This window comes from Diadema antillarum, unplaced genomic scaffold (genome assembly GCF_040938485.1).
Source record: "Diadema antillarum isolate AM-2024a unplaced genomic scaffold, OU_Dant_1.0 scf00000071, whole genome shotgun sequence".
NCBI classification, from domain to species: Eukaryota; Metazoa; Echinodermata; class Echinoidea; order Diadematoida; family Diadematidae; genus Diadema; species Diadema antillarum.
Window position 1 is genome coordinate 634,043 of NW_027270960.1, and position 16,407 is coordinate 650,449.

Sequence of the window (16,407 nt, forward strand, 5' to 3'; positions counted from 1 at the left end):
CTGAATGCTGCCTACCGAGCCATTACTGGTTACTTTAAACCCACCACTTTTAATTGCTGTGTGGCACTGCACCCTCTAAACATCAGAAGAAAGGTGACATCCCAAGGAGGGAAAGTAAAGCAGGAGCCGACCCTCGGCACCCCTGTTTGATCACATGCCGACCAGCAAAGGTTGAAGTCCAGTCAAAATGTGGGAACAAAGAAATCCTGACGACCTTTCCAGCTTTTACCATCTTGAACTTTTGTTTTTGTCACAAAGCTATCGAGAACAAGAGTGAAAACATGTTAAATACCACGTTTTTATTACTAGAATATTCTCTCTCGGGAACTCGATCGTAAATTTCAATTGTTAATACTATCATATCTCAATTATTTCAGGAAAGTGTTACTTCTTCGAAAGAAAAGGAGTCTCATGAAAGATTCGTCACAAACTTTACCAAATATTTTGATGAAGATGACGCTTTGAGTTTGTCCACCTGTTCACCGTTTGTCAGTGGAAATGTACAAACACCGAGCCGGAGTAAACATGCTGATAATCGATTCAATTGATCTGCTACGGGAAGAAAAGTTCAAATACACCGGGCGAACAAAATAAACATTGCACATCATAATGTTTGTTAATGCTGTGTCCTGCAGTAGTTCTCCGCCATGTTGATGAGGTCTAGTAATTATGCAGTGACTGTTTTCATTGGTCACAAACGCCACCCTCGACGCGAACGTGGTGCATCATATTTCGTTGGATATCTTGGTGGTTTGAGCAACATAACAATCATGTTAGGAATGCCCATATATTTGATACTTCTTCTGCAGGCCATTGCTTCTAGGGGTAAGTATGAAGCAGACTTTGGTGACAAACTGTACTTCACAGGGGGGAAATTATTTGAAAAAATCATGAGATTTAGAACTATCAAGTAAGTGGAAACTTCGGTCATATTGGGGCTGGTATTCCTAAAAGCTATCGAAATTTTCTCTCGTTGCATTGCATGCTGTCCAGAGTCTACGGCATTCGTTTATGGTATTTATACAGGATAATGACATTCAGGAGTGTCGAAACTGATATCCATTCAAAAATTTCAATACTTGCATAGGAGGAAAGACATAGTGTTCGTTATCGAAGCTATATATTTAAAGTAAATACACTGAGACATTGATGAAAGATAGACTTACCATGGCTATCACATGGTGCAGATTTGGTAAATTTATGACCTACAGGTTAATTTTAATAATACTTGTTTTGGATATAAACTCCAAATTTTATTGTCCAAGAATGGAAATTCTTTTTGCCCAATTGATCGTGGGCCCGGCAGCCACTGAGCAGTGCCAGATCGACGTTGCTCTAACCTTTTCAACTGCTGAACGGCAAACAAGGTAGCAGCAACTCCCATCTTTTAACGTCTTTTTTTATGACGCGGCCGGGGTTTGAACCCACGACCTCCCGATTGTGAGGGCAGCCGCTCTACTCACTGAGCCAACACATCGGTTAATTTTGACCTTTCTAGCATCAACCTGTTTTATTTAAAGTTACTTGCTTGTTTGCGTTTTAGCTTGTCAGATAAATTTTCCGCATTAAGCGCAAATTTCGTTGGTCAATAGCACAATGTTTTTGCTGGCTTAAATTACACTCTGAGTCCATGCGTGCTGCACGCGATCGCGAGTTCTTGCGAAATCATCGCGCACTGTTGCCCCTCCGTTCGCTATTTCTATTCGGCACTTCTTCATCAGTTTATTCTCTTTGAACATTTATATCATTCGTTGTTAACATCTGTGTCAAGTGCCATTACTACGTTATTTGAAAGAAGGCGTTGGGTCACGTATTCCATGACTTCAGATCACGTGTTTCACGGACGTTACCCAAAACGTGATAACGTGTTTACGTAAGTGAACGTTACAATTATATGTATAAATTGTGTATAACGTATCTATAATATAGACATACATGTATCATAATATATGCATAGACCCTAGTTATTATAACGCAATGTAGTAATTATATAATTTACAAATTCCTAACATGCATCAAAGACAACACTGACAACATAAAATGCAAGTAATTCTACCTACATGTAACACTGCCTTCATGCGCTCTACAGACTATAGTTATCGGCTTACGAGGAGGGCTAATGCTGATCAAAAAATACTTGTGATAAGTCTTTACATGATCATGCGAAAAGTTGTTAGTTGGCAGATGTTGGTTTGTTTTGTTTTGTTTTGTCTTTTTTTTTGGGGGGGGGGAGGGTTAGTGGGGACAAAGTGGGAAATGTATTCGCTGTACGTGAACACACACAATTAAGTGTGTGCGTATGATTTGTTTGTTATGCTCCCTCTGTTTCCCAAGCAAAATGTCTTATCGTTTCGTTTGATTATTACTACAATAATATTTACTACTCACGAGGGGACTGCATTCTACAAGCTAGGCGTTTTAGCAGTCCCCTCCATTTCCGACTAAGTTTCTTTGTTACTATTCAGTTACAGTTTGCCCATGCATTCCTTTATCAAAAATATTTTGTTTTGTTTCATTGTAAAGAATAGCGTGCATTTAAATCTCATTTGAATATGCAAAAGTCACATTGTACTTTACTTTGTTTATATGCAAATGTCATATCTTATACTTTCATCGGAAATGAAATAAAATGAAATGAAATTAAATGAAGTGGGGCGCCTGAAGCTCTATTTATGCATTAAGTGCCCCTTTGCTCAATAGTTGTCAAACACTTTGTGTACCATACGCGTGCCATCATGGCAAAGAATACATTGTATAGGAAAATCATTTCAAGGGACTAAAAATGCATATAAAATGTCACAGAATGTCACAACTTCATCAAATAAATGATACGCTTAATCTTATCACACAGGTTATACCATACTAAAAACAGATTTTCATTCCTCAACTGAGAGAAAAAGATTGTCGAAAAGTCGGAAGCAAACGTCAATATTTTTTTCTTTGATGTAACGTTTCATCTCTCCCCCTCTCTTCGTTGTTCAAAATCTTTCTTTCTTTTTATCACTCCTGGTAGTTATTCGGACCAAATTTGTGTTCACTCTGCAATAACTTGCTGCGAGGATGATCGTATGCTATGAATTCATTTCCATTATGACAATAATCTATGATGCTCGGATGAGTTTTTATACCTACTCAAAATTCACTTTCATCAGTCAGAAAGATTATAATACATGATTGAATCATTTCTTTGTAGGCTTGGCCATCAGCCCCATGGAAAGCATCGACAACTGTCAATCCTTTGAAACTGGTACTGATCTCAGCTACAACTGGGTGCTTCCCCGCTTGTCGAGTGAGGCCAAATTCGTCAAGTTTGAAGTGAGAGCGGAGTATAGCGCCCTCATCGCTCTGTCTCGAGAGAGCACTGTTCTGGACGCAATGTACGAAATAGGTGAGAAATAATGCCTTGTAACTCGATTTTTTTTTTTTCTTCAGAAATATGCCTGGAATTAACAAGAGACTACTCCCTCTGTTCAATTATTCCTGCTAATAATCAGTGAAAATAGATTCCTACAAAAAGATGAAAACAGGTTTATTGTCCCTCTACGCGATGCTCAAAGCATAATTTGATATTCATATTATATATTTTGATTAAGAAAAGTTCCTTACCGAGAAAAAACTACGAACAATAATTTGATTTTTACATCAGATATCCAAAAAAGCTGTTATGATTTTTCAGTCTGTCAGTTGGGTATTCCAAAAAAGAAAAATTTAAAGTCTGATTTTGATATCCGTAGGCAGCATGCAGGACGTGTAACAGTCTCATTGACGAAGCAAGTTTAAGTGATTGTCAGTGATGTAAAATAGCTTTATTAGTAACATTATATATATATATATATATATATATATATATATATATATATTCTTTTTATATGGGAAGAACAATAGAAATAAAAACGAACATAATTATGATTTCACAGGTAAGGGTACAAACGCTGACATGTTTATGCAACGTGAAATTTATGACCTTGTATACCGACAAGAAATATACCCCCTCCCCCCCTCACCCACAACAATAGAATACACGGTTATGGACGGGAAGAGGGTTTAAAAACTTAAAGCATTCAAGCTGAGACAGGTGTGTCTCTATATTTATTAATCTCTCGTATCTTGTCTCACGACAATAGGTGCTTTTTTTCCTTAAGTCCAAAATTCTTTCAAAACATCTTTGATGTGTTTAATACTGTTAAATCAGGTTGCACCTGACCATATTTCATATATAATGCTCGTTAATCAGAAGACATGCATAATTTGTTTACCCCAGGGGTTCCAGAATGAAATAGGATTCATTTATCTGATTTTTTTTTGTATTGAAACGAAGGTTTATTTTTCTTTATTATTGGTTTGTTATTCCAAAGGTTCGTTTTTTTCCCCAAAAGGTGAATAGAGTTCGATATAACGGAACGTATATCATTTTTGCATTAACGAACCCAAATTCATTTTTAGATTAACTTACTCCTATTTTCTGATGAGCGAACCTCATTTCATTTTCGAACAAACTACCCCTATTTCACCTGCGAATTAACGAACCTTGTTGTGTTTTCGGATAGGCGATCCTCTTCCCAGTTTAGCACAGTCGAACCTAGGGAATAACGAACCTTTGGAATGTCTGGTTGTACCCCTTCAGAACTGTCACCTAACTTTACATTCTCGCTTTCTTTGCACTCCTGTAGAAATTAAATGTCAAACATCATTTGATTTTTATAATTAAATGATTATCAATTCTAATGTTGTCAAAGAAAAGTACAGAGCCGGGCAATTGGATTATGCCTATATGACCATCTTTTACAAACGTGCAGCATATCGATTCTATACAAAACAGATAAGATTAAAACATGAGGTGTGTGTCTCTATGTAAATTTAATCACAACTGTTTCATTAACCTCTCAGACAGTATTGTAAGAACAACCCGCCTTGTTTGAATTCCACCATAGCTGTACACTAAATCAGGTCACTGGTAGGGGATCTCTATCACGGAACGTGATTATTTATACTGCATCAACCATGTACTGCATCCGATTATCATTATTGATCGTCGTCAGCTGGACATGGGATGACATATGGGACTCTATTTGTCTGTCAAACTTACAGACGTGACAGGTGTCAACTTCAGAAAAAAGAACGGTAGTGGAAAGAGCCCGACCCTTTCATCTACACTGTAAAAAATGCGACATGCGACATGTTTATGAACTAAACACAGTGTTAAAAATCTAAACACTTTGTTTAACATCTAAACACCCGGTGTGTATAGCACGTGTAAAGTATTGAGAGTTAAAGTGTTTAGCTTGGAGTGTTTAGTTGGAGTGTTTATTCTGGCTATGTCCATATATATGAAGAAGTGTTGGAAATGGTGTTTAAATTGCAATTTCCAGTTTCCTTTTATCACGAGAAAGTGGAAACAGTTACGACATCAAGATGCACTATGAAATAATTCATGTTTTAGGCCTTTCATGGAAATGCCTAATCAATAAGGAAAAAGGATAACCTAAAGATATGTAATTCAACTGTAATAAATTTATATTTTGGTTTCGCATGTACAGTTCTATATTTTAACTGCTAGAAAAAAAAATGGGAGTTGCCTTTGTTAATAATTTCGTTCATGGTTTAGGGCATTACCCAAATGTTTGTTGGTTAGGCCTAAACACTTCTACTGTTAGGGTAAACAGACGCGTTTACATTTAGAACGCCTCGTAAACACGCTCTAAACACCGCACATGTTTAACATAAACACTGTGCTACTCGTACTCTACAAGTCAGCAGCGCATGCGACATGACGGCCGCGGCCACAACGCACGCATGGTGCCCTGTGCGTGCGCTTCTAGCGCACACTCGTGCTATGCATAATTATGACCATAATCAATGCACAATTGGCGGGAAAGGAGATGTGCGCGTACGTCCTGTACGGATGGTTCTGTCTGATTGGCTGGCTGGCGCTGCCCTAGCAGCGTGATGTGCGTAGGCCTACAGTGTGCGCATTCGTTAGAGGCTTGGTATCGTCCACTACACTGTCCTTACGACTCGATCGACTGCACTGACTGTACTGTCGTACGGTACTGCATAAAGCTGAAGGAGCGGATCTAGCTAAGATGGCGTCGAAGCGATAAAGTTCTAGCCTGGCCGGCCTGCATGAAAGCGGTAAGTCTGCTAAGTCTGCTAAGTCGGTGAATAACAAGATTTATTGCAAAATTGCCCTCGTTTAATGTAAAACTGTAGTAGGCGTAGAAATAGGCTACGCCCTGAGAGATTTTGCTCGTTTGTTTTAGTTTTCTATTTCTAAATCTAACGTTACTGGAACGGGGAACGCTCTAACTGTAACGTGTACGTGTTAGTGTTGTTAACGTTACAATATTCCTACGCTCTACAGATTACCGGTACCGTAGTTATGGGTAAACTCGGCCTAGCGGGTTTGTTTGTTTGTTTGTTTTTATTTCATATACATTGCATATACGTACAGAAGAAACCTGGGATTGCCTGTTCAGTTATCAAAATATGTCTGTTCTTCCACAGGGTTCCTAAACTCACGGGTATTACAACTCACTGTATCTTTAATTTTACGAAGTTATGAAGTATCTTTCATGTGAATGACGATGGGTTACTGACTATATTTTGAGTGAAATTCAGTTTTATTCCCTGTAAATTCTTCATAACTCAACAGGTGGTGAAACTTGAATGTAAAGCCCATTAGGATGTCTTGGAAAGGGATGCCGATGGCACCAAAGTGGGTGACGATGATGTCCTGACAACTGTTTAAATTCTGCAAGACATTACCTCTGCTAGCAGAGAACGAGGAATGGTGCAGTCAGCAGAGTAAATCAACTGGGGATAGTAGGACCTACATCACTGTATACTACCCATGTGGAAAGTGGAAATCAAGTAAGTACATTTACTCAAAATTGCAGAGCCAAATCAATGAATATTATGAACTTAAAGGGCATGTACATGAGTTTCTATAAAATGCAGATTTTAGATGCTTTAAGTTCTTTTGTTTGTTTGTTTGTTTGTTTGTTGGGGGGGGGGGGATTACGTACTCCCGACTGCCGAATCCAATCCATTAGCTAAAATAAATATGAAAAATTGATTTATTGCAAATATTGCTGAAAGTGTAAATTACAGATGTGAAAATCTTCACCCAAGAGACAAAGGATACAGTAATGGTCGTAACTCTGCTTGATAATGATGATGAATAAGAAAGAAGCAACAACAACAAAAAAGACTTGAATTATTTCCAGAAAATTCATCAAAGTAAGTAAAAACTGACGCAAGACACCTTAGTGCTAATGTGATGAAGGGATTCTGTCATTCCTTTTAATTTGAACTTGCTTATGGATTCAGTCAACTTCTTTGCTATCCATTCATTTTCAGAATCTATGGGAGCAGTTAAGTCCATTGTATTGGAAAGCCAACTGATTTGTTTTCCTTGTGTAATCATTTCTTTTTACCAGCACCAGTACGTCATGGAAGAATTGATCAGGGATCACGCCAAACCTGTCTGGATTAGAATGAAAGGAGATGCATGCGCTTACTTCTATACAACCCGTCTAAAAGTGCAAACATCTGAGGATTACAAGGACATTGCAAGATATACTGATATACAGTATATCTATAGGCCTACATGCCATATGAAGGAAATGAACCATGGATAATAATTTTGAATGTTACTAATCTTTTTCCCGCTAGCCATGTGATGTCTCAAATCGTCATGATGCACTACAGACCTATTAGGAGGCATCCCACCTGTTAGAGCAACCTTTCTATTGTTTTTTTTTTGTCTTCACTGACAGTGTGCATCTAACCCTGTATACTAGAATAAAGTAAATCATATGGGGAATGATAGGGTTTTGTATGCGATGGGGCTTCAGTTCTCAGTGTGTGTGTATGCGTGTGTGTATTACATAATGACGAACCTCTAAAGAAATATGAAGGTAGGGGGCCTGGATATAATTCTAAGAGGAATTCAATGCTTATTTGATGAAAATTGGTTTTGAAATGGCAGGGATATCCAAAACAAAGCGATTCTATTGTCCTCTGTGCTTACGATAATGGTCACCTGCATTCTTATCGCTCATAGTTATGTGTAATTGTCTTTTTTAACAGCTGGTACGTAAAATTGTAATTTTATCTAACATGTAAAGACACTTGCTCGAAATCGTTTTGCACTATTAAGAAAAACAATTTTATTAACTTCATTTTATTCATCAACCAATGTCCTTGTAATTCACTGTTAAGGTATTACTCAAGAACTTTGCTCGATTGGCTTTCTGTTATATCCTTGTGCAAAAAGGAATATAGAAATCAAAACAAATCAAATCAAAATATCAGCCATTTCATTTTTTTTCCCTCAGGTGCTTCCAATACAATCAGCAGATATTGGACGCAAATAAGAGGCCAGTAGTTGCATTTTTTTTTGAATTCTTTGCAATTTTCTTGTAGACCTGATAGAAAATGCAGTATTCGGTAGTTAATATTTTCTTTCTGAGATATTCTTGAAATCGGTCACATGGAGAGATGTATTAGAAATGTAGTACAACATGCATGGAGAATAGGGAGGAGTCTTGCAACTGACTGACAAATTGACAAGGGAGGAGTCTTGCTTATCACATCGCGTGTTCATGACAGCCTTGCATACCCTCCCGCCTCCAGTTGCAATGCATTATTTAAAAAAAAAACTCTGCTGTGTCGAGATTGAAAGTAGCCCTCCATACCATGATTATGTGGAGTATGATGAGACTGATTAGACTCTAATAGACTATTCATGTATACCCATTGAGTTTGACTTCTTTCTCCAAGGTTCTAGCAAGGTGGAAGTTTTTTCTCACTCACTCCTTGAAATCCACTAACATTCTAATATTTCTCTCAAAATAGCAAAAGTGAAAATCCATACAGTACTGTTAGCCTACATGTATACTTTCAGTGATCGTCGCAGTGAAAAGAACAATAATCATGTATGTATTTAAGTTCCATTATTGGTACTGATCAGGGAGTGCAGATGTTCACCACAGGCTAAATACAATGAAAACATTTTTTTTTTGGTCTCCTTATGATGGAGTGCATCATCTACACTCCCTGATCAGTACCAATACGACCATTGTGCATGGTATAATTTGCCGTGAGCTAATCTGGTTCGGGTACACCCCAAAGCACTTTGCCAATAATTGATGCAATCGTCAAGGTCGGCATGGATTTGTTCATATATAGACTGCAGTTATGTTCCTGGAGGTGTTACATACATGTCAAGCTTCCGAAGCGTTGAGTTGCAATTCACAATCAACAAGTTTATTAGTTTGTTTTACAATACTAAGAATTAGTTCTGAATAATATAGTAGAAAGACGGCAATTCTTGAAAGTAGGCCAAGAATTACATGTGACTGAAAAGTAATTGTTAAATGCAATATTTTTTTTCTCCAAAATGAGTTGTATGCCATTTCCTGCATATACAAACTTTACTGTGTGTATAGGAGAGAATTTCATTTACGTCTTCGTGTACAGGCCAGTGACTCCCAGGTATCTTGCATTTAACTCAGTATTGTGTCGTATAGCAAAACATGGCAATATTTAAAGGGGAAATCCAGTCCAATACAAGTTAGTCTGATAAGAAAGAGTAAAATATTAAGAGTTCATTGGTAAAATTTTGATCGAAATCGGATGTAAAATCAGGAAGTTATGACATTTTGAAGTTTCGCTAATTTTTGAGGAAACAATTCTTGAATGGTTGATGTGAATATGCAAATGGCAACGTGGGCATGTCATTCCCTCACAACTTACTTAATTTCAAGTTTTTCATTCAAACGCAATTATTCCCGAAGCTCAAGTCCTGATATATCTAACTGATCACTTTTCTGAAGTTATTCAACCAGCAATACCATAATGTTTCACATTTCATTAACATAAACATTGAATTTCATCATTTTTTTTTTTTTTTTTGTACACGATCAACGAAAAATTGTGAGGTTATGGCATGGTCAACTCACTCATTTGCATATTCATATCCACTTTTAACTGCTTTGCAGAAATTAGCAAAACTTCAACATTTTATAACTTCCTTATTTTTCATCCGATTTTCATTAAAATTTTTACTGTTAAACTTGTAAGATTTTACTCTATTTTATCAGACTATCTTATTTATTGGACTCGATTTCCCCTTTAAAGGATTTTAACTTATTATTCATCAGATATTTCCCAAGCTTTGACTGATGTTTTGATAACTTGCATTCAGAGAATTGCCTTTGACTCTTGTAGCCAAAATGTTTGTGAAAGCTAACCCAGGTCTTCCCTGGTATTTTGCGATGTAAGTGTGCTGATGATTTGGTACATACTGGGTAAATTTAATTCTATATAATGTTATGCGTTTATCTCATTCCATGCAAAAAAAAAAAGTGGAAACAATCCACTTTACATTAATAAATACATGGGAATTAACATGCATGATGATATGTCTCATTTAAACACGTAGAAATTAGCATGTATGAATGTATGATGTGTAAACATGTCTCATATAAACACGTGGAAATTACCATGTATGATGTGTAAACATGTCTCATATAAACACTCAGCATGTATAAGATGTAAACATGTCTCATATAAACACTGAGAAATTGCGATGTTTAATATGTAAACATGTCACATGTTTAGTGTATGCAATTTTGTGATCGATCTAAAAATCAGGCATGTGTTCTGAGAATAAACACTAAAATGGCAAATAAACATGTCGCAGTGTTTTTAATCTGTCACAGCGAATAAACATGTCGCAGTGTTTACATTGTAAACAGTGCGTCATGTTTATTTTTTGGTTTAGTGTTTAGATCTTAAACATTGTGGGTGATTTTGTGACTGTGCGGTGTTTAGTATTTAAACACTGTGAGTGATTAAGGTGTAAACGTTTGGTGTTTAGGCTATAAACAGAGCAGGTGTTTAGTTTTTAAACATCAGAACCGTTTAAAACATAAACATGTGTGTGTGATAAACACCTCGGGTGTGCTGAAAATAAACACAGCATGTGTTTAGTTCGTAAACATGTTTAATAAATAAACGCGTCGCAGTGTTTTTAAACTGTCACAGAAAAGTGTTTAGTTAGGTGTTTAGAAACTAAACAAATTTTTTACAGTGTAATGTTTACACTAACTCTATATTTATCATGGCGCGATGGCGTTATAAAACTTTAATGATTTCTTAACATTTCAGAATAATTCTTATGTATTATGCGGCCAAAAGGATTTTTTTTTCTTAATCTTTTTTCCATACCGTTTTTAATCTTCGGTTATTTTCGTAGTCACAGTCATGATATGATAACAAAAATGCCAAAGGAATACGCTGAAATCTTATTACTTCTTCCGCACAGCTTAGTCATCTAATCTATGCTTCATTTGGATTTTGAACTATTGATACGTTTTACACTCATGTCTTAATCTGACATGACTTTCATGTTTTCTAACGGACGGATTTTAGGAGCACAAGCGATGTTTTTAGGCAGAAATTCATAGAAAAGCTGATATTATTGTTATTATTATTATTATTATTATTATTATCTATTCATTTATTTATTCATTTATCTATTCAGCCAAAAGAAAATGACGATAACATTAACATTACATACATTCACATGGAAATGGCACAGTTGACGTATAACACAAAGTATGAACAGGGAAGCAATACATGGGCTATAGGGCTCACAATATGGTAGAATACATAATATAACATAGAAAATATAATTGTAGAATAATGCGTACAACATGTTCTTGTGATGTAAACATCTCTTTAATATCTACATTACCGGTATATCTACTGTCCGTTGATATCACGCCTGTTAAATCACTGATCCCAATAACCTATACCTCTCTCATCATCGTTCACTGTTTTCCAAAAAGGACTGAAGAGGGGAACCTATTTATTGCGCAAAGTTTCAGTTTCATAAAGTGATTATCCCAAACAACGCTGACAAGGAACTTGAGACAAGTACACTCAAGGGCCCTGTTGCATAAAACCCTTACCGCTGGACTTACCGCTCCTTTCTAGCGGTAAGTCTTCAAATTAGCGGTAAATCTTATAATCCTTGATGCTGATTGGCTGTGATGCCTAATTTTGACGGTAGTTAGTATGCAACGGGCCCAAGGTTTACAAATATATACAAGGCAATACTTGCAGCAGAACCCCCAACACAAGCAAACAAACAAACAGGTGCGATATGATGCAGTCATCGATAGTACAGCATGATTTGTGCTGGCCTTTAGGTCGAGGGAGCTATGCCAAATTGTGACGAGTCGTCATGATTAAGATATAAAAAGAATCAATGAAATAGATTTTCACAAAATACTGTACAATTTTCTTCATAATACATATGCGATACAGGGATTCTAACTGATAATGTTACTACAATGAAGATAAAAGCGATGTTGGGAATACTATTCCTCCATATACATTAAAAACAATTAAATCGAATAATGAGTTTCCGTCAGGAAAAGCGTAATTAATGAGTGAAGAATTGGAGGATTAATGCTATTGTTTATCGATATCTTGACTTTACAATAGACAAGCATTAAATTTTCGCTTCTAATCGAAACAGAGCTTGGCAGCGACCTGAATTCGAGAGCAGTTATCCGGCGATGCCACAAATGCGATCCTCTCGTCACTGAAAACACCCTCGGAAGAATAAGCGGCGAGAGGGGTAGTGTCTTTTGGATCCTGTTTTATCAAGGCATTCTTGCCATCGGTTTGGGTGATTCACTAGATCCTTTTCTCGTCTGGGTCGACCCACAACCACTCGAAGTCAACCACGTGGGGTTCACAACAGATGGTGTCGCGGGCTATTGGACCTTCGCACGCTATCCAGGTACGTTATTCGTAAAAACCAACGACAAATCGCAGACCTGTAGTAACCCAGTGGTTGCAGTGTAATCATAAGAGACCTTAGATACGTCTGAGACAATAATTAATAAGTGGCTTTCATTGAGAAGCTTTCGAAAGGATTTGGTGGACTGATAGTTGACTAAGCTAACTTCCAGCGCTACACCGAAATCATATCGCTAACCAAGTCCATTGATCCAGGAAATGTCTCTCTTTGATTTTATTGGTCACCTGCTTTTAATTAGTTTTAATGTTTTGAAACAGTTTGTTGTTGAACACATAGAGCAACAATAATTATGTAGACCTACAGTATGTACCTGACACTAAACGTTCCCTTCTTAGCTTTTTAGAAAAGGTTGTAGGTATCTACGCGATTCTGTGTTTCCTGCTCAATTGAACCAGCAACCGATTTATTTTCTTTTTCACATTAAGTTGAATAATCTCGCAGTTTTAAGACTATTACGAATTTCAAATCCTTTCGTTGATCGCATTTCATAAACAGAGCAATAGCGCGTTCATTCCTATACATGTACGTTAAATGATATACTATGCAAGTACTATACTAGGTGTGGATTTGTCTTCAAGAGTGTTAATCGTGATTACATAGATTCGTTGTTTTATGCGGAAGCGTGTGTGTGTGTGTGTGTGTGTCTTTTGGAGCTCAGCGATAGAGGTTTGTCGTTTTAGGTTGTTGCTGTCAAATATGTTGACTGTTTGGGTCAATTACAGAAATACGCATTAGTTCTTTACCTCCCTATCCTTCAGTAATCTGTAAAATCCAGGTCACATCATTTCAAGCATGTTCGAAAACCTACAGTTTATGATTTTACAATAAAAATCAATGCGTTTCAATAAACGCCAGTCCTAGACGTAGTCCATGTGCATGTTTGATGTTCACTGTTAGGCGTGTTTACCTCGCACACAACTGGAGATGCGTGCATTCTCTACCCCTTTGAGAAGTTGCCAAAGGGGGACTTTGAAATAAACTTCGCCCTAAAGTGGTCAGGGACGACGGCACTACAACTGGCTGAAGAACAGAAATCTGATAACTGCTACTACATCGGTGAGTTTTGCACAAGCTATCGCTAACTCCTTCACAATATCTATATGTGTGCGTGTATGTGTTGAATTCCATAAATACAATTTGAAAAGAAAAGAATATAATCAATATGGGCATAATGCTGCTTCATCATCAGACGAATTTTCTCCTCTTATAATACTGATTCATTATCAGACGAATTTTCTCCTCTTATGATACTGATTCAGACGCGGAATGTTTGAATCAAATCATGACACTTTTTTTTTTCAAGTGGTGAAGGCTGACAAGCATGGGAGACAAAGACTGTCTAGAAAGCGATGCATTGATATCCTCCAAAGTCTAGTCTAATTTTTAGATAAGTTAGATAGATGGATTTAATTTCAAGGATCAAAAAGTCACAGTAATCTTTACGCGGTGTGCTTCACATTTAAACGAGGGCTATTTAGCGCAACAAAAATAAATAGTACTTTCAACATCTATCCTGGTTAATTTTTATCGTCGACACTAATTCATTAGTATCATCACTTATTCGTACTTCTATCATCACCATTATCATTATCATTTTCATTATTATCATTGTCATAATTGTTATAATCCCTATCATGCTTGTCTACTGTCATAAGAGAATAGACGTTAGTAGTTACTGTTACATATCGCAAACATTTCCATTATCATTATTCACTCTGAAAAGTCTTGGAACGAGTGGAAGGTGGAACCGAACTGGCTGTCGAAATTCGCCTAAACGAGCAGTCCCTCATCTCGGTCACCTACAAGCCAGTTCAGTCGCTCGATGATGATACTCCGGCACACTTCTATCTGAAATTCGAGGACCAAACACTGAAAGTGGGTGAAAAAAATTCGGATTCGATTGCGGAGCTGACAGGCGTGAACTCCTTGTTCCTGAGGTACCTGGGGTATTTGTCTTTCATCTCAGACGCTGCTGACTGGTATTTCTTCAACATGATCCCAAACGTTGTCGGTAAGCCCGGTTTTTCATCATCATAACACTGGTAATTGTAAACTTCATATATTCCTAACTCGAACCCTGTATACGAACGATATCTAGGTAAGAAGCTTGATGAATCAATCGATAGCTTTACACATCCTCGGCTGTTCAGGCCCACTTCAGGGGGTGTTTCATCAACGTTTGTCAGCGCTGACAACTGTCAGCGCTGACAATTTCAGCAAAATCCTTGGTTTTGATTGGCTGAGATGCTCTGGTCACTGACTGTTCATGGTGATTCAAGTTGTCAGCGCTGACAAACGTTGATGAAACACTCCCCTGTAGTTGGGTCAGAATTTGCTTAGTGAACAAACGTAACGCGCGCTTAACGCTTTCACACTTTAAGATAAACAATCTTAATGAAACATTTCTTGTGGTGCCCATGTATTCGACTAAACTCTTTAATAGCCCTATAAAGAATCATACTGTATCGAAACTTATCAATTGGTTAAGTATGTATACAAATAGTACACACAATACAATACACACGTAACAATGATTAAAGAGATGGTGATATACATTGTATTCATAGGCCAGTATGTGGCCACCAACGGATCTCCCATGAACAAAGGTTATCTATTCCATGAAAGATATCTTCACCTACTCTAACGACAGTGTTTTGTTTTGGGCCAAGCTTCTCGAGCCCATTGTGGGAGACTTGTAAAATGTAGAGAACCCCAACCAGGATGATCCCTTCTAAGCATCAATCACGCAGGTCTTTGGAAGACTAGAGGGAAAATGGACTATTAATTTTCCATTTCTAAATGTCACCCCTCAGAGGTCATGAGGCCACCGCTGTTACTATCAACATAAACATGTTCGTAACAGTATCGATCGAACTATGTACAACACAACTTGGATGTTTTACTATTATTGAAGAAGATTACGGCTTCAACGCACACAGATTTGGCCGCTAGGCGTGCCGAACGCTTGTTGTATACTTTGAACAAGTTTTGTGTCATGCTGTAACCCTTTGAAGCTTCACGTACATCACGAAACTAGTTACACTTGATCAGTTGGCCCAACCAAAACTTGTTGTTCCCTTCATAGTTATTACCACTGCCACTGTCATGGAGAGCGTTAACAAATATATTTCTTAACCCCAAAGAGTATCTAACTGGCAATATACAACTTTGTTTCCCTACATATGGGTGTGAAGAAGATCTTTGAATTGTTGAATTAAAGGAGTTGTGGCCTTTTTTGTCCTCGTCCTGGCCCCACTGCTGGGGACATGCTGTAACATTTCGTCAACTTTGAATTACCTATCCCTAAGACTGAATCCTGTTAAGTTTAGTTAAATTGGACATAAGGGTTCAGCAAAGGAAGACGATGAAATATGATCACATTTCTATGGACACTGGACGACAGAAGACGGAGAAAAAATAGATTAGATAATCACAAAAGCTAACTTGAACCCATGGTCCAGATGAGCTATGTAAAACGTTATGTTTTGACAGGGAAGGTTGAAAGCGTGGAAACATAATGTGTGTACAAACATTTTCAACACTGCCTTTCAGGGTTCACTGACGTC

At 37.4% G+C, this 16,407-nt stretch overlaps 1 protein-coding gene across 1 annotated transcript; it reads left to right on the forward strand.

Annotated features, from left to right (window-relative positions):
• Positions 1 to 3,210: 3,210 nt before the first annotated feature.
• On the forward strand, positions 3,211 to 14,878 carry LOC139716961 (uncharacterized). The gene is made up of 4 exons (XM_071628486.1): positions 3,211 to 3,388; positions 12,554 to 12,820; positions 13,739 to 13,897; positions 14,565 to 14,878. Exons 1-4 carry the CDS (start codon positions 3,211 to 3,213, stop codon positions 14,876 to 14,878), a joined length of 918 nt encoding a protein of 305 aa, XP_071484587.1.
• The last annotated feature ends 1,529 nt before the right edge of the window (positions 14,879 to 16,407 follow it).